General features: G+C 45.0%; 1 protein-coding gene across 3 annotated transcripts in view; it reads right to left on the minus strand.

The window, feature by feature from the left end:
• radil (Ras association and DIL domains) overlaps positions 1 to 13,902 on the minus strand; it is a 122,045-nt gene that overhangs the window by 42,665 nt on the left and 65,478 nt on the right. For all 3 annotated transcript variants that reach the window (XM_086000304.1, XM_086000302.1, XM_086000303.1), the window contains one exon: positions 5,270 to 5,382. In XM_086000304.1, coding sequence (XP_085856430.1) covers positions 5,270 to 5,382 — 113 coding nt within the window. The remainder of the gene's footprint in view (positions 1 to 5,269; positions 5,383 to 13,902) is intronic.

Here is a 13,902-nt window from a genome sequence, read left to right on the forward strand (position 1 = left end):
CGATCCATTTTTTTTTATTCTGCAAGGGGAATTTAGTTGTCAGTTAAATATTTATGACTGTCCAAACTGTTTGATTATTCAGCTGTGCCAATAATTTGTCCCAAGTCCATTTCAGTCCACAAAGGGAAAAGAATCCAGATTCCTCATGTCTGGAACTTACTAAACTGCAAGGGTGTGAATGCAAGTTTAAATAAACTTGTAAATCAAATGGATTAAATCAGATTAATTCATAGCACTCCAGTAGGCATTTGGTGCTGGAGATATTTACAGAATGCGAGCTGGAGTACCCTGAGTCAGCACCCTTTTTTTTAGGATTTATAGCCATTTGCTGAGCATAATAAATGATGAGCTCCAGTCTGTACCTCCTTGGGATTAAAGACCGTATTTATTTAAATTCTTCAAACATTTAAACTTGCAGATTTGAAAAAAAAAGCAAATTTACAACTGCAGCTAAAATAAGAACAAAATGGAAAAATTTTAAGTAATAGATGAAGGGGAGAATCATTGTGAGTGGTATCTGTCCCAACCTCAGTGGGCCTCTGCCAATATACTGTTGTTCAAGGGGCCAATGTGCTTTATCACCTGTGCAAGTGTATTACGTTGATTGAGAGGAGTTTGGTGGCACACCACTTTTAAAAGCTAGTGCAGTGATAAGGGCTGCTTTTTTAAACCAATTTCCCTTTGAAATGATTAGGGTCATAATCCTACTCGCTCAGCAGAATCTGGCGGGTAGGCAAGTTAAAATCGCCCCTGGCTCTTACCTGTCCGAAAGCCGCCATGATCGCAACATCTGCAATTTTAACCTGCTCGCCTGAGCAGGCAGCGAGGACACGCGCCCGGAGCCAACAGGGTCCTTCTTTACATACGCATAGTCTGGCCCGGTGACATCATTGAGACCCGACTGTAAATTTAACTCAGGCCTGAGTGGGGAATCCACCCGGAGTTAAAATCAGGGCCATAATATACTCAGTAGATTCGCGATAGTTGGGGAGATAGATTTTTTTAAATGTTTGTTTTAAATTGCCTGCACCCTATAGTTTTCTGCCAAGCCAAATGTGTCTTCTTCCTTGTTCACTGGCTGCTAGCATTACACAGTTGAGGTGACAAAAATAACCGCGTATTGCCAGCACAGGACAACAGCAGAAGCAGAGGTTACAACTATTTGCGATTTCACCGTTCAGAAGATTAGCCATGAGATAGTTATGGACTAAGAAAAATTAATCTCACTGATATTTGTCCAAACAGTTTTTAAGTTACTGTCAGCTGTGGCTCAGTGGGTAGCACACTCACCTCAGAGTCAGAAGGTTGTGGGTTCAAGTCCCACTCCAGGGATTTGAGCACATAAATCTAGGCTGAAACTTCCAGTGCAGTGGTGAGGGAGTGCTGCACTGTCAGAGGTGTCGTCTTTTGGATGAGACGTTAAATCGAGGCCCTGTCCGCGCTCTCAGGTGGCTGTAAAAGATCCCGTGGCACTATTTCGAAGAGGAGCAGGGGAGTTATCCCCAGTGTCCTGGGGCCAATATTTATCCCTCAACCAACATAACAAGAAAACAGATTATCTGGGATCTTGCTGTGCGCAAATTGCGCGTTTCCCACATTACAATGGTGACTCCACTTCAAAAGTACCTCATTGGCTGTAAAGCGTTTTGAGACGTCCGGTGAAAAGCGCTGTAGAAATGCAAGTCTATTAGAAAAAAATAAGTAACTTTTCACTGACATAGGAATAGAGTTTTCGATTGTAATTCGCTCACATTTTCCGATGTTAATCCTTTCCTCCGCATCGGGACTAACATTACACATTGACTAGAAATACAGGCAAATGAATGATGGACTTCCGCTTCCATCACACTAGTGCTGCTTGTGCTCAGGGAGAAGCAAAATTCATTTCCTTATGATGGGATACTGAGACTTGCTCTTGTTAACCTTTTGTGAATCAGATTACTTTGATTTTCCTATAAACTTTCAGCCAAACAGCTACAACATTGGATAGCTGCAGGGGCAGGGCACTAGTGATGGGCAGTAATGTGGTACAGAGGAAACTACACTTCTGTACTTTTGCTGAGTGACAAAATGATGCTTTTTCCCCCCCTCCCATCTCCTGGACCATACATCAACTCTGGCTAAGGAAGGAATGCTATCACCTCCAAGGCCACTATCTGTCATTCTTGGGCACATGCCAGGAAGTGTACAAGAATAATGTGGTGATGACATAGAACTTACAGCACAGAAACAGGCTATTCAGCCCAACTGGTCTGTGCCAGTGTTTATGCTCCACACGAGCCTCCTCCCACCTTATTTCATCTAGCTATCAGCATATCCTTCTATTCCTTTCTCCCTCGTGTATTTATGTAGCTTCCCCTTAAATGCAGATGATCTTCCTCCAATTTTCCCCTTCCATCCAGTTAACTGAGAACTGATGAAACTTATTACTTGTGTGGCTTTGGATCCAGACACAAATAATATTGGAAAAATGAGAAAGGAGCAAAGCCAATGTGCTATTTTGCTATCATACTTGCTGCTAACATGAGAATAGAGGTTTAGAAACATAGAAGATAGGAGCAGGAGTAGGCCATTTGGCCCCTCAAGCCTGTTCTGCCATTTAATGAGATCATGGCTGATCATCCAAACTCAGTACCCTGTCCCTGCTTTCTCCCCATATCCCTTGATCCCTTTAGCCTTAAGAAATATATCCAACTCCTTGAATATATTTAATGAATTGGCCTCAACTGCCTTGTGTGGTAGAGGATTCCACAGGTTCACCACTCTCTGGGCGAAGAATTTCAGGTAACTTTTGCTGCACACATTGGGCGCTCCTTTTTCCTTTGAAACTTGGAGCACCACCACACAGGCTGCGTCGAGGATTGTAGACTTTCCCGCACAGACAAAAGTGACTTTGCAAGTTTTTTGAGAAAACAATAAGCATACAGCGTGTATAGGGTTGTCTCCTTTTGCTGTGTCCAAAACCACATAGAGGACAAGGCTTGGCACAAGGGCTTCGGAAAGAGTTAGGGGGCGATTTTCCCCAGATACTCTAGGCGCTAAAGAGCCTCCGAGGTGGCCAAGATGGGGTCAAGCTGAAACGCCGGTTTAGCCCACGTTTAACGCAAGATGCCATCTTGGTAAAGGAGTGAAAGCTTGCAATAGGAATGGCCGCCCGGAGGATCGATTGCCACTTAAATAATTATTGCCGCTTATTAAAGGAGGCTGCACGGCATTTTGGCAGCTAGCACTTGAACTAACGCCCTCTCCCAACAGCAACCGACTGATTGGGAGCAAACAAGTCGTTGCAGAGGAATTTCGAGTGATATTTAAAGGTATGTCACCTTTTACTGTTCACTTGCTGCTGGAGGTTTGAAGAGGACTGTTGAAACACATCAGGAGCCTTTCTGGGACATTTTGTCGAGACTTCAACACTCTATCAACATTTATTCTGGAAATTCTCTGAGGACTTCACCTAAATAGAGTAAGTGCTGTGCTACTCCACCTTATTGGACACCTTGTTGGAGTCACCAGGAGAAAGGGAGTGCTTGGCCATCAGCATCTTGCCAGGGGTCCCCCTTGGTCTGCAGGAGGAATGGGAGGAGGACATGAGGCCAGGCAGAGCAGCACCAACTGCTGCAGAAGGGACGGGGGGGACGAAGTGGACTCTCGCCCCCTGCGGGTACGGGACATCCCCCCCCCCTCCTCTGGACCTCCTCCACCAGGACCTCCAGTAATCTGGCCACATACAGATGAACTCTACTTACCGGCATGGCCTGCACCACTGCCCAGCCACCCGGCTGGGTTGGTCCGCCTGAAATACGATGAGATTCAGCTGTTCTGTATATGATTTTGATGCCGAGTATAAATTTGGTGTGAACGTCAGCGCACAACAAGGGCACAAATCATTCTGAAACTACTGTTTGGATCAACTCTATTGTTCCAATCCTCTAAATCTTCTATTGCGTACCGTTGTATGGCTAGTTTCCTTTTATAAGGGGTTTGATCAGGTAGATGTAGAGAATATCTTTCCACTTGTCGGGGCGGGGGAGACCAAAATTAGGGACCATAAATCCAATAGGGAATTCAGGAGAAACTTCCTTAACCCAGAGGGTGGTCAGAATGTGGAACTCGCTACCACAAGGAGTAGTTGAGATGAATAGCATAGCTGCATTAAGGGGAAGCTGGATAAGCACGAGGGAGAAAGGAATAGAAGGATATGCTGATACGGTCAGATGAAGATGGATGGGAGGAGGCTCGCGTGTGTCATAAATGCCGGCATAGACCAGTTCGGCCAAATGGCCTGTTTCTGTGCTTTAGATTCTATGTAAATTAGTTCCTTTGTTCCACTTTTGCTACACGCCATTGTTCTTGATCACTGGGTCACGAGGATGTATAAAAGTCATAATAATATATAAAAACATGGAAAAAGAGGGCCATTTTGTCCATTGAGCCTGTCCTTTCAACACCTGATATACAAACTGCACTGTCTGCAGACTCCCTACGTTTTCTAATCTCTTGCGGGAGATGAACAACCACAGCTAAAATGGCTGAGAAAATAAAACTGTGGTGAAATTTCACCTTCAACTCTGAAGGGGAGTGAACGGAAACCCTAGAGTATCAAACGCTACAATCTTCATCATACAACTCTAACTAGTTGCATTCTAAGGATGATGTTTCCATGGTCCTGAGAGCATAGGGACTATCATCCAGATCTGTACTTATCCTTATAATCTCAATCCTGTTCTTAAATACATATTCCTCCGTTCCTTTTTAAAAGATGTAATGCACATTTTGGTAGCAGCATATTCTATATATCTACCGAGCTCCGATGGACGGGTCATATTGTCCGCATGCCTGATACGAGACTCCCAAAACAAGCGCTCTACTCGGAGCTCCGACACGGCAAGAGAGCTCCAGGTGGGCAGAGGAAACGCTTCAAGGACACCCTCAAAGCCTCCTTAAAAAAGTGCAACATCCCCACCGACACCTGGGAATCCTTGGCCCAAGACCGCACAAAGTGGAGGAGAAGCATTCGGGAAGGCGCCGAACACCTCGAGTCTCTGCGCCAGGAGCAAGCGGAAGCCAAGCGCAAACAGCACAAGGAGCACACGTCAACCCAAGCACCCCACCCACCCGCCCCTTCAACCACTGTCGGCCCCACCTGTGACAGAGACTGTAGGTCCCGCATTGGACTCTCAGTCACCTGAGAACTCATTTTTAGTGTGGAAGCAAGTCATCCTCAGTTCTGAGGGACTGCCTAAGAAGAAGAACTGTAATCTAAACAAACCTTTGTGATATAATACACACATTGCTGGAATGTATGCATGATCACCTCTTCCAGAATAGTCATGACTTCTTCATTGACTGAAATCGTGGATGAAAGCAACGATTCTTTGGAACCTAAAAAGAGGAAAAAAGTTTTGGTTACGATTCAGCAGAAATTTTAAAGCATACACTCCCCTGACTTTGATTTCTTTTTGAAGATAAAATAAAATATGCCCTTCTCTGCTCACCTGAAATTATGGGAATGAAAGGGGTGAAACCCATTTAAGCAGATGGAATGTTGCCTTATGAAAAACTGAGCGGCTTACGTGATTTTGTCAGCTGCCAAACATTTAAAACAAATTAGATACCAATGTCCAGACAGTGTCTTTTAATAACTTATTACATTTCCATTTGCCCTTAACAAATTTTATACATTTTCAAATATGAACCCCTACTTTTTCTACTCTCTTTCAAAGATATGAGTAATTGCTAACCTCTGATTCACCATTTGAGTTAAGCATACCTTTCTTATTTTTAATTTTCCATTGGCCACTCAATGTAGGAAAAGAGAATAGGCACTGGATTTTCCCACACTCTGATGTGTGTGTCATGTTGTGGGATACTGCACTAAGTCCTGCACGGTGATATTAAACTTTCAATACCAGTACACGGTTTTTCTATTTCTCAACGGTGAACTTAACTATACCATCTTCATCTTGAAAAGTTAGGATTGACAGGTTTTGAGTTCTGAGAAGGTCTATTTTGTAATTAAACTAGAGTGCATCATGTAAATTGGATCTAATAAGCAAACTATTATCTTTAATGTAACTACCGTACTCTCCAAATTTCTGAAATATAATGGAGGGGCATAGGATTGTTGTATAGATTTAGTATTGTGAAAAATATGAAACTCCTCAAATTATTGGATCTGTAGTGTAAATTTTCCAGTCCTGATCAGATCCGCAGGGTGAATTTTCCAGTCTGCACGTTTAATTAATGGGCTTCCAGCTATGTGTCAGCTTTGGCTCAGTGGGTAGCACTCCTGCCAGTCTCCGAGTCAGAAGTTCTGGGTTCGAGCGCAAAATCTAGGCTGACTCCCGGGACTCGAGCGCAAAATCTAGGCTGACTCCCGAGACTCGAGCACAAAATCTAGGTTGACTCCCGGGACTCGAGCACAAAATCTAGGCTGACTCCCGGGACTCGAGCGCAAAATCTAGGCTGACTCCCGGGACTCGAGCGCAAAATCTAGGCTGACTCCCGAGACTCGAGCGCAAAATCTAGGCTGACTCCCGAGACTCGAGCACAAAATCTAGGCTGACTCCCGGGACTCGAGCGCAAAATCTAGGCTGACTCCCGGGACTCGAGCGCAAAATCTAGGCTGACTCCCGGGACTCGAGCGCAAAATCTAGGCTGACTCCCGAGACTCGAGCACAAAATCTAGGCTGACTCCCGGGACTCGAGCGCAAAATCTAGGCTGACTCCCGGGACTCGAGCGCAAAATCTAGGCTGACTCCCGGGACTCGAGCGCAAAATCTAGGCTGACTCCCGGGACTCGAGCGCAAAATCTAGGCTGACTCCCGAGACTCGAGCGCAAAATCTAGGCTGACTCCCGGGACTCGAGCACAAAATCTAGGCCGACTCCCGGGACTCGAGCGCAAAATCTAGGCCGACTCCCGGGACTCGAGCACAAAATCTAGGCCGACTCCCGGGACTCGAGCGCAAAATCTAGGCTGACTCCCGGGACTCGAGCACAAAATCTAGGCTGACTCCCGGGACTCGAGCACAAAATCTAGGCTGACTCCCGGGACTCGAGCACAAAATCTAGGCTGACTCCCGGGACTCGAGCACAAAATCTAGGCTGACTCCCGGGACTCGAACGCAAAATCTAGGCTGACTCCCGGGACTCGAGCGCAAAATCTAGGCTGACTCCCGGGACTCGAGCGCAAAATCTAGGCTGACTCCCGGGACTCGAGCACAAAAATCTAGGCTGACTCCCGGGACTCGAGCGCAAAATCTAGGCTGACTCCTGGGACTCGAGCGCAAAATCTAGGCTGACTCCCGGGACTCGAGCGCAAAATCTAGGCTGACTCCTGGGACTCGAGCGCAAAATCTAGGCTGACTCCCGGGACTCGAGCGCAAAATCTAGGCTGACTCCCGGGACTCGAGCGCAAAATCTAGGCTGACTCCTGGGACTCGAGCGCAAAATCTAGGCTGACTCCCGGGACTCGAGCGCAAAATCTAGGCTGACTCCCGGGACTCGAGCGCAAAATCTAGGCTGACTCCCGAGACTCGAGCGCAAAATCTAGGCTGACTCCCGGGACTCGAGCACAAAATCTAGGCTGACTCCCGGGACTCGAACACAAAATCTAGGCTGACTCCCGGGACTCGAGCGCAAAATCTAGGCTGACTCCCGGGACTCGAGCACAAAATCTAGGCTGACTCCCGAGACTCGAGCGCAAAATCTAGGCTGACACTCCAGTGTGGTACTAAGGGAGAGCTGCACTGTCAAAGGTTCCATGTAGCACTTAATTTGTGTAGTGCTGGGTTAGGCCCACTAAACCCTGAAATGCTGAGCCTGAATTACAGCAGTGGGAGGCAGTGCGGGTGATGGTGGTGGTGGGGAGTTGACATTCCTTCTGTGGACTTTATTTGTAAAACTAACATGAGACATTTCACTCCGCACATCTCAGCATAAACACACTGCGTACAGTCAATTGGTGGTCAATGATATCTTACATTTAATGGTTGCTATTGTCACATAAATAGGGATAGGAGTTGATGACTGCAGTTTTCACTTATTAAAGTGTCAAAAATGGAGCATTGAGGACACTTCTTCCCTCTTCTATACTGTATTGTTATAATACTTTATGATTTGAACCAAAACTATTCTGGAATAATGTGACCCCAACCCTGTCCTTACCCAGCAAGGTGCCTGCACTTCCAGCAGAATCACTAACAATTTTCATTAAGATGGAGAATGAAGTAGTTGACTCAGAGACTAGGGTCCTGAATTTAAATAAAGGAAACTACGATGGTCTGATGCGCGAATTGGGTAGGATTGACTGGGGAATGTCACTCAAAGGGTTAACGGTGGATCGGCAATGGCAAACATTCAAAGACCGCATGGATGAACTACAGAATTTGTTCATCCCAGTTTGGCATAAAAGTAAAACAAAAAAGGTGACTCAACCGTGGCTAACAAGGGAAATTAGGGATAGCGTAACATCCAAGGAGAGGACATATAAATTGGCCAGAAAAAGCAGTAAACCTGAGGATTGGAAGCAGTTTAGGATTCAACAAAGGAGGACAAAGGGATTAATTAAGAAGGGGGAAATACAATATGAGAGTAAGCTTGCAGGGAACATAAAAACTGACTGTAAAAGCTTTTATAGATATGTGAAGAGAAAAAGATTGGTGAAGTCAAGCGTAGGTCCCTTGCAGTCAGAATCAGGGGAATTTATAATGGGGAACAAAGAAATGACAGACCAATTAAATACATATTTTGGTTCTGTCTTCACAAAGGAGGACACGAATAACCTCCCAGAAATGTCGGGGAACATAGGGTCTGATGAATCACAGAAACCCCACAGTGCAGATAGAGGCCATTCGGCCCATTGAGCCTGCACCGACACATATCCCACCCGATCCCCGTAACCCCTACACCAACACATATCCCACTCTATCCCCGTAACCCCACGTATTTAATCCCCCTAACACTAAGGGTCAATTTATCATAGCCAATCAACCTAACCCGCACATCTTTGGACTGTGGGAGGAAACCGGAGGAACTGAAAGAAATCAGTATTTGTAGGGAAATGGTGTTAGAGAAATTGATGGGATTGAAGGCCGATAAATCCCCAGGGCCTGATAATCTACATCCTAGGGTACTTAAGGAAGGGGCCCTAGAAATAGTAGATGCATTGCTGATCATCTTCCAACATTCGATGGAATCTGGAACAGTACCCATGGATTGGAGGGTAGCTAATGTTACCCCACTTTTCAAAAAAGGTGGTAGAGAGAAAACGGGGAATTACATCGGTAGTGGGGAAAATGCTAGAGTCCATTATAAAAGATGTAATAGCAGAGCACTTGGAAAACAGTGACAGGATCGGACAAAGTCAACATGGATTTACAAAAGGTAAATCATGCTTGACTAATCTACTGGAATTTTTTGAGGATGTAACTAGTAAAATAGATAAGGGAGAACCAGTGGATGTGGTGTATTTGGACTTTCAGAAGGCTTTCGATAAGGTCCCACATAAGAGATTAGCGTGTAAAGTTAAGGCACATGGGATTGGGGGCAAGGTATTGACTTGGATAGAGAGCTGGTTGGCAGATAGAAAGCAAACAGTTGGAATAAACGGGTCTTTTTCAGAGTGGCAGGCAGTGACTAGTGGGGTACCGCAGGGATCGGTTCTTGGACCCCAGCTATTCACAATATATATTAATGATTTAGACAAGGGAACTTGATGTAATATCTCCAAATTTGCAGACGACACAAAGCTGGGTGGGCATGTGTGCTGTGAGGAGGATGCTGAGAAACTACAGGATGATTTGGACAGGTTGGGTGATTGGGCAGAAGCATGGCAGATGCAATATAACGTGGATAAATGTGAGGTTATCCACTTTGGTGTCAAAAACAGGAAGGCAGATTATTATCTGAATGGCAATAGATTGGGAGAAGGGGAAGTGCAACGAGACCTGGGTGTCCTTGTGCACCAGTCGCTGAAGGTAAGCATGCAGGTGCAGCAGGCGGTTAAGAAGGCAAATGGTATGTTGGCCTTCATAGCGAGAGGGTTTGAGTACAGGAACAAGGATGTCTTGCTCCAGTTGTACAGGGCCTTGGTGAGACCACACCTTGAGTATTGTGTGCAGTTTTGGTCGCCTTATCTGAGGAAGGATATTCTTGCCATGGAAGGAGTTCAGAGAAGATTCACCAGGCTGATACCTGGGATGGCAGGAATGACGTATGAGGAGAGATTGGGTCGATTGGGCTTGTACTCGCTGGAGTTTAGAAGAATGAGAGGGGATCTCATTGAAACTTATAAAATACTGGCAGGACTGGACAGACTAGATGCAGGGAGGATGTTCCAGATGGTTGAGGAATCCAGAACCAGGGGTCACAGTCTAAGGATAAGGGGTAAGCCTTTTAGGACAGAAATGAGGAGGAATTTCTTCACCTAGAGAGTGGTGAACCTGTGGAATTCTCTACCACAGAAGGCAGTAGAGGCCGATTCATTAAATATATTCAAGGAGTTGGATATATTTCTTAAGGCTAAAGGGATCAAGGGGTATGGGGAGAAAGCAGGGACAGGGTACTGAATTTGGATGATCAGCCATGATCGCATTGAATGGCGGAGCAGGCTCGAGGGGCCGAATGGCCTACTCCTGCTCCTATCTTCTATGTTTCTATGAGTAGATAACCTTGAAAAGACGCATCCCTCTCTAGATCCTGGAACGCTAAGGCTAATTGTAGCACCCCTAACTATTGCATTGTTCCAATGAAGCTCAACGTAAGCTCGAGGAACAGCACCTCATCTTTCCATTGGGCACTTTGCAGCCTGCCGGACTCAACATTGAGTTCAACAATTTCAGATAATTATCCCTGCCCCCATTTTTCATGCAGTATGATTTTTGCCATTCCCATTTGCAACATTTTATCTTTCCTGCCTCTTACAAAAGTACAGGATGTTCTTTCTACTCCTTCCTCCCCTCCTAACCAACCCCCACCCCCCCCCCCCATCTCTGCACCTGCTTAATATCTGTTACATCTCCAGCTTTCTCCAGTTCTGATGAAGGGCCCCAGACCTGAAACGTTAACTCTGTTTCTCTCTCCACGGATGCTGCCTGGCCTGCTGAGTATTTCCAGCATTTTCTGTTGTTATTTCACCCCTAATACTAGCCTGACTGAGATTGGCTAGCTCAGCACAGACCAGAAATCAAATCTGGACCTTCTTGGTCTGTATAGCTCAGTACTGTAATCTTTCACTGTACTATTTTCCTCAGATTAAATGGCTTTCAATGTAATACAAGACCACACAGTTAATTTCAGACGATTGTGATCAAAGATGATCTAAAGACGGCACTGCCAACCTTTTGTTAACATTAATGAATCAGTCCCTCAGACTTGTGTTAGACATTTTTGGAAGGCAGTTGTTGTTTTTGCTATTCTGCAGTTGAATTTGAAGTTCTTGCGTAAAACCACGTCACAGATCAAACCTATGTACTGTACCACGAGTAGTTTCACAGTAAAAGTAATGGGCATCTGGTGCTGGTTATTACAAATACTTTAACTTATAATAGAATGGGAGGCTTGTGGGCAACATGCAGTCAGGAACAGTTCCAAGCCGAGATCAATGAGTGCCTTCAGGCTGTATACTGTATAAATATTTTAAGCCGTGATGAAGCTGTCTACATGTGCATTCATTCCCCCTTCTTTTTGGAAAGGGTTCTGAAAACAAAACCGACCGCAGCTATCGAGAGGGATTAGTAACGCCCCCACTCATTTATTACTAATGACTTCCCGTGTCACATTATACTTGCAGACCACATAGTCTGTAAATTTAATCTCCTTTGAACCACACTGAAGTAGGAAGGTTTTCAAAGCTGATAAAATTCAGAAACTGGTGTGTCACTTATTTTAACCATGAGATAAGGGTTACTTACAAGGAGAAGATTCAGCACATTTCCAGAACAATTTAGAGATAAATACTATCAAAATCTAGCCGTGGTTTTGTTAATTTTCCCCCCCTTTTTTTTCCCCTGGTGTAAGTTTCCTGATAATAGACGTTCATGGTCTGGCAAGATTCATTTTCTTTCTTTTCATGTATAAAATAACCTTTTTTTTTTATTGTACCCTCTTTTTTTAGACATCCTTTAGACATCAGTTGGTAGCACTCTTGCCTCTGAGACAGAAGGTTATGGGTTCAAGCCCCACTCCAGAGACTTGAGCACAAAATCCAGACCGACACTCCAGTGCAGAACTGAGGGAGTGCTGCACTGTCGGAGGTACTGTCTTTCGGATGAGACATTAAACCGAGGACCCGTCTGCCCTCTCGTGTGGACGTAACGTGGAACTATTTTGAAGAAAATCAGAGGAGTTCTCCCCCGTGTCCTGGTCAATATTTATCCCTCAGCCATAAGAACATAAGAATTAGGAGCAGGAGTCGGCCATTCGGCCCCTTGAGCCTGCTCCGCCATTCAATAAGATCATGGCTGATCTTTGACCTCAACTCCACTTTCCTGCCCTATTTCCATATCCCTTAATTCCTCTGGAGTCCAAAAATCTATCGATCTCTGTCTTGAATATACTCAACAACTGAGCATCCGCAGCCCTTTGGGGCAGAGAATTCCAAAGATTCACAACCATCTGAGTGAAGAAATTCCTCCTCATCTCAGTCTTAAAAGGCCGGCCTCTTATCGTGAGACTATGCCCCCTAGTTCTAGATTCTCCAGCCAGGGAAAACAATCTCTCAGCATCTACCCTGTCAATCCTTCTCAGAATCTTATATGTTTCAATGAGATCACCTCTCATTCTTCTAAACTCCAGAAAGTACAGGCCCAATCTACTTAATCTCGCCTCACAGGACAACCCTCTCGTCCCAGGGATCAATCTAGTGAACCTTCGTTACACTGCTTCTAAGGCAAGTATATCCTTCCTTAAATAAGGAGACCAAAACTGTGCACGGTACTCCAGGTGTGGTGCCACCAGAGCCCTGTACAATTGTAGCAAGACTCCCTTACTCTTATACTCCAACCCTCTAGCAATAAAGGCCAACATGCCATTTACCTTCCTAATTGCTTGCTGTACCTGCATGCTAACTCTGTGTTTCTTGTACTAGGACACCCAAATCTCACTCAGCCAACATCACTAAAACAGATTATCTGGTCATTATTTCATCACAGTTTGTGGGGCCCCGCTGTGCAAATTGGCTGCCACATTTCCTACATTACAACAGCGACCACATTTCAAAATGTACTTCATTGGCTGTAAAGCGCTTTGGGACGACCTGAGGTTGTGAAAGGCGCTATATAAATGCAAGACTTTCTTTCTTTGTATCACACTTTATTTCTTGGCCAAAAAGGCAGGTGGCCTGCTCCCACGCCCACAGAAAATCCCTTGTTGCATTTACATGGCGCCTTTCAAATCTCCAGGGCATCCCAAAGTGCTTCACAACCAATTATTTCGTTTTGAGGTGTAGTCACTATTGTTATGTAGGCAAACATAGGAGCTAATTTGTACACAGCAAGCTCCCACAAACAGCAATGAGATGAATGGCCAATTAATCCCTCTTGGTAGTGTTGGTTGAGGGATGAATGTTAGCCAGGACACTGCAGGAGCTCCCTCTGTGTAACCTTGGTTCAATATCACCTCTGAAAGATGGCATGCACCTCTGACAATGCAGCCTTCCCTTAGCACTACACTGAAGTGCCAGCCTAGATTTTGTGCTCTTATTAGTTGGACTTGAACTTGTGAAGGAATAAGCCATATAACCTATTCAGAAAAAGACACCATTCTATGAAAGAATTCTGGCCTTATTAAAACATGACAAACTAGGTCTGGAAATCTAGAAACCTGGCTATGAAAAACTGTTACTGCTTTCTGGCTATTGAGATAAGATAAGTTGTTGACACTGAATCAATAACCTTATTGAA

The sequence above is a fragment of the Somniosus microcephalus genome, chromosome 11 (genome assembly GCF_052327205.1).
Source record: "Somniosus microcephalus isolate GS21.2 chromosome 11, FLI_Smic_1.0, whole genome shotgun sequence".
NCBI classification, from domain to species: Eukaryota; Metazoa; Chordata; class Chondrichthyes; order Squaliformes; family Somniosidae; genus Somniosus; species Somniosus microcephalus.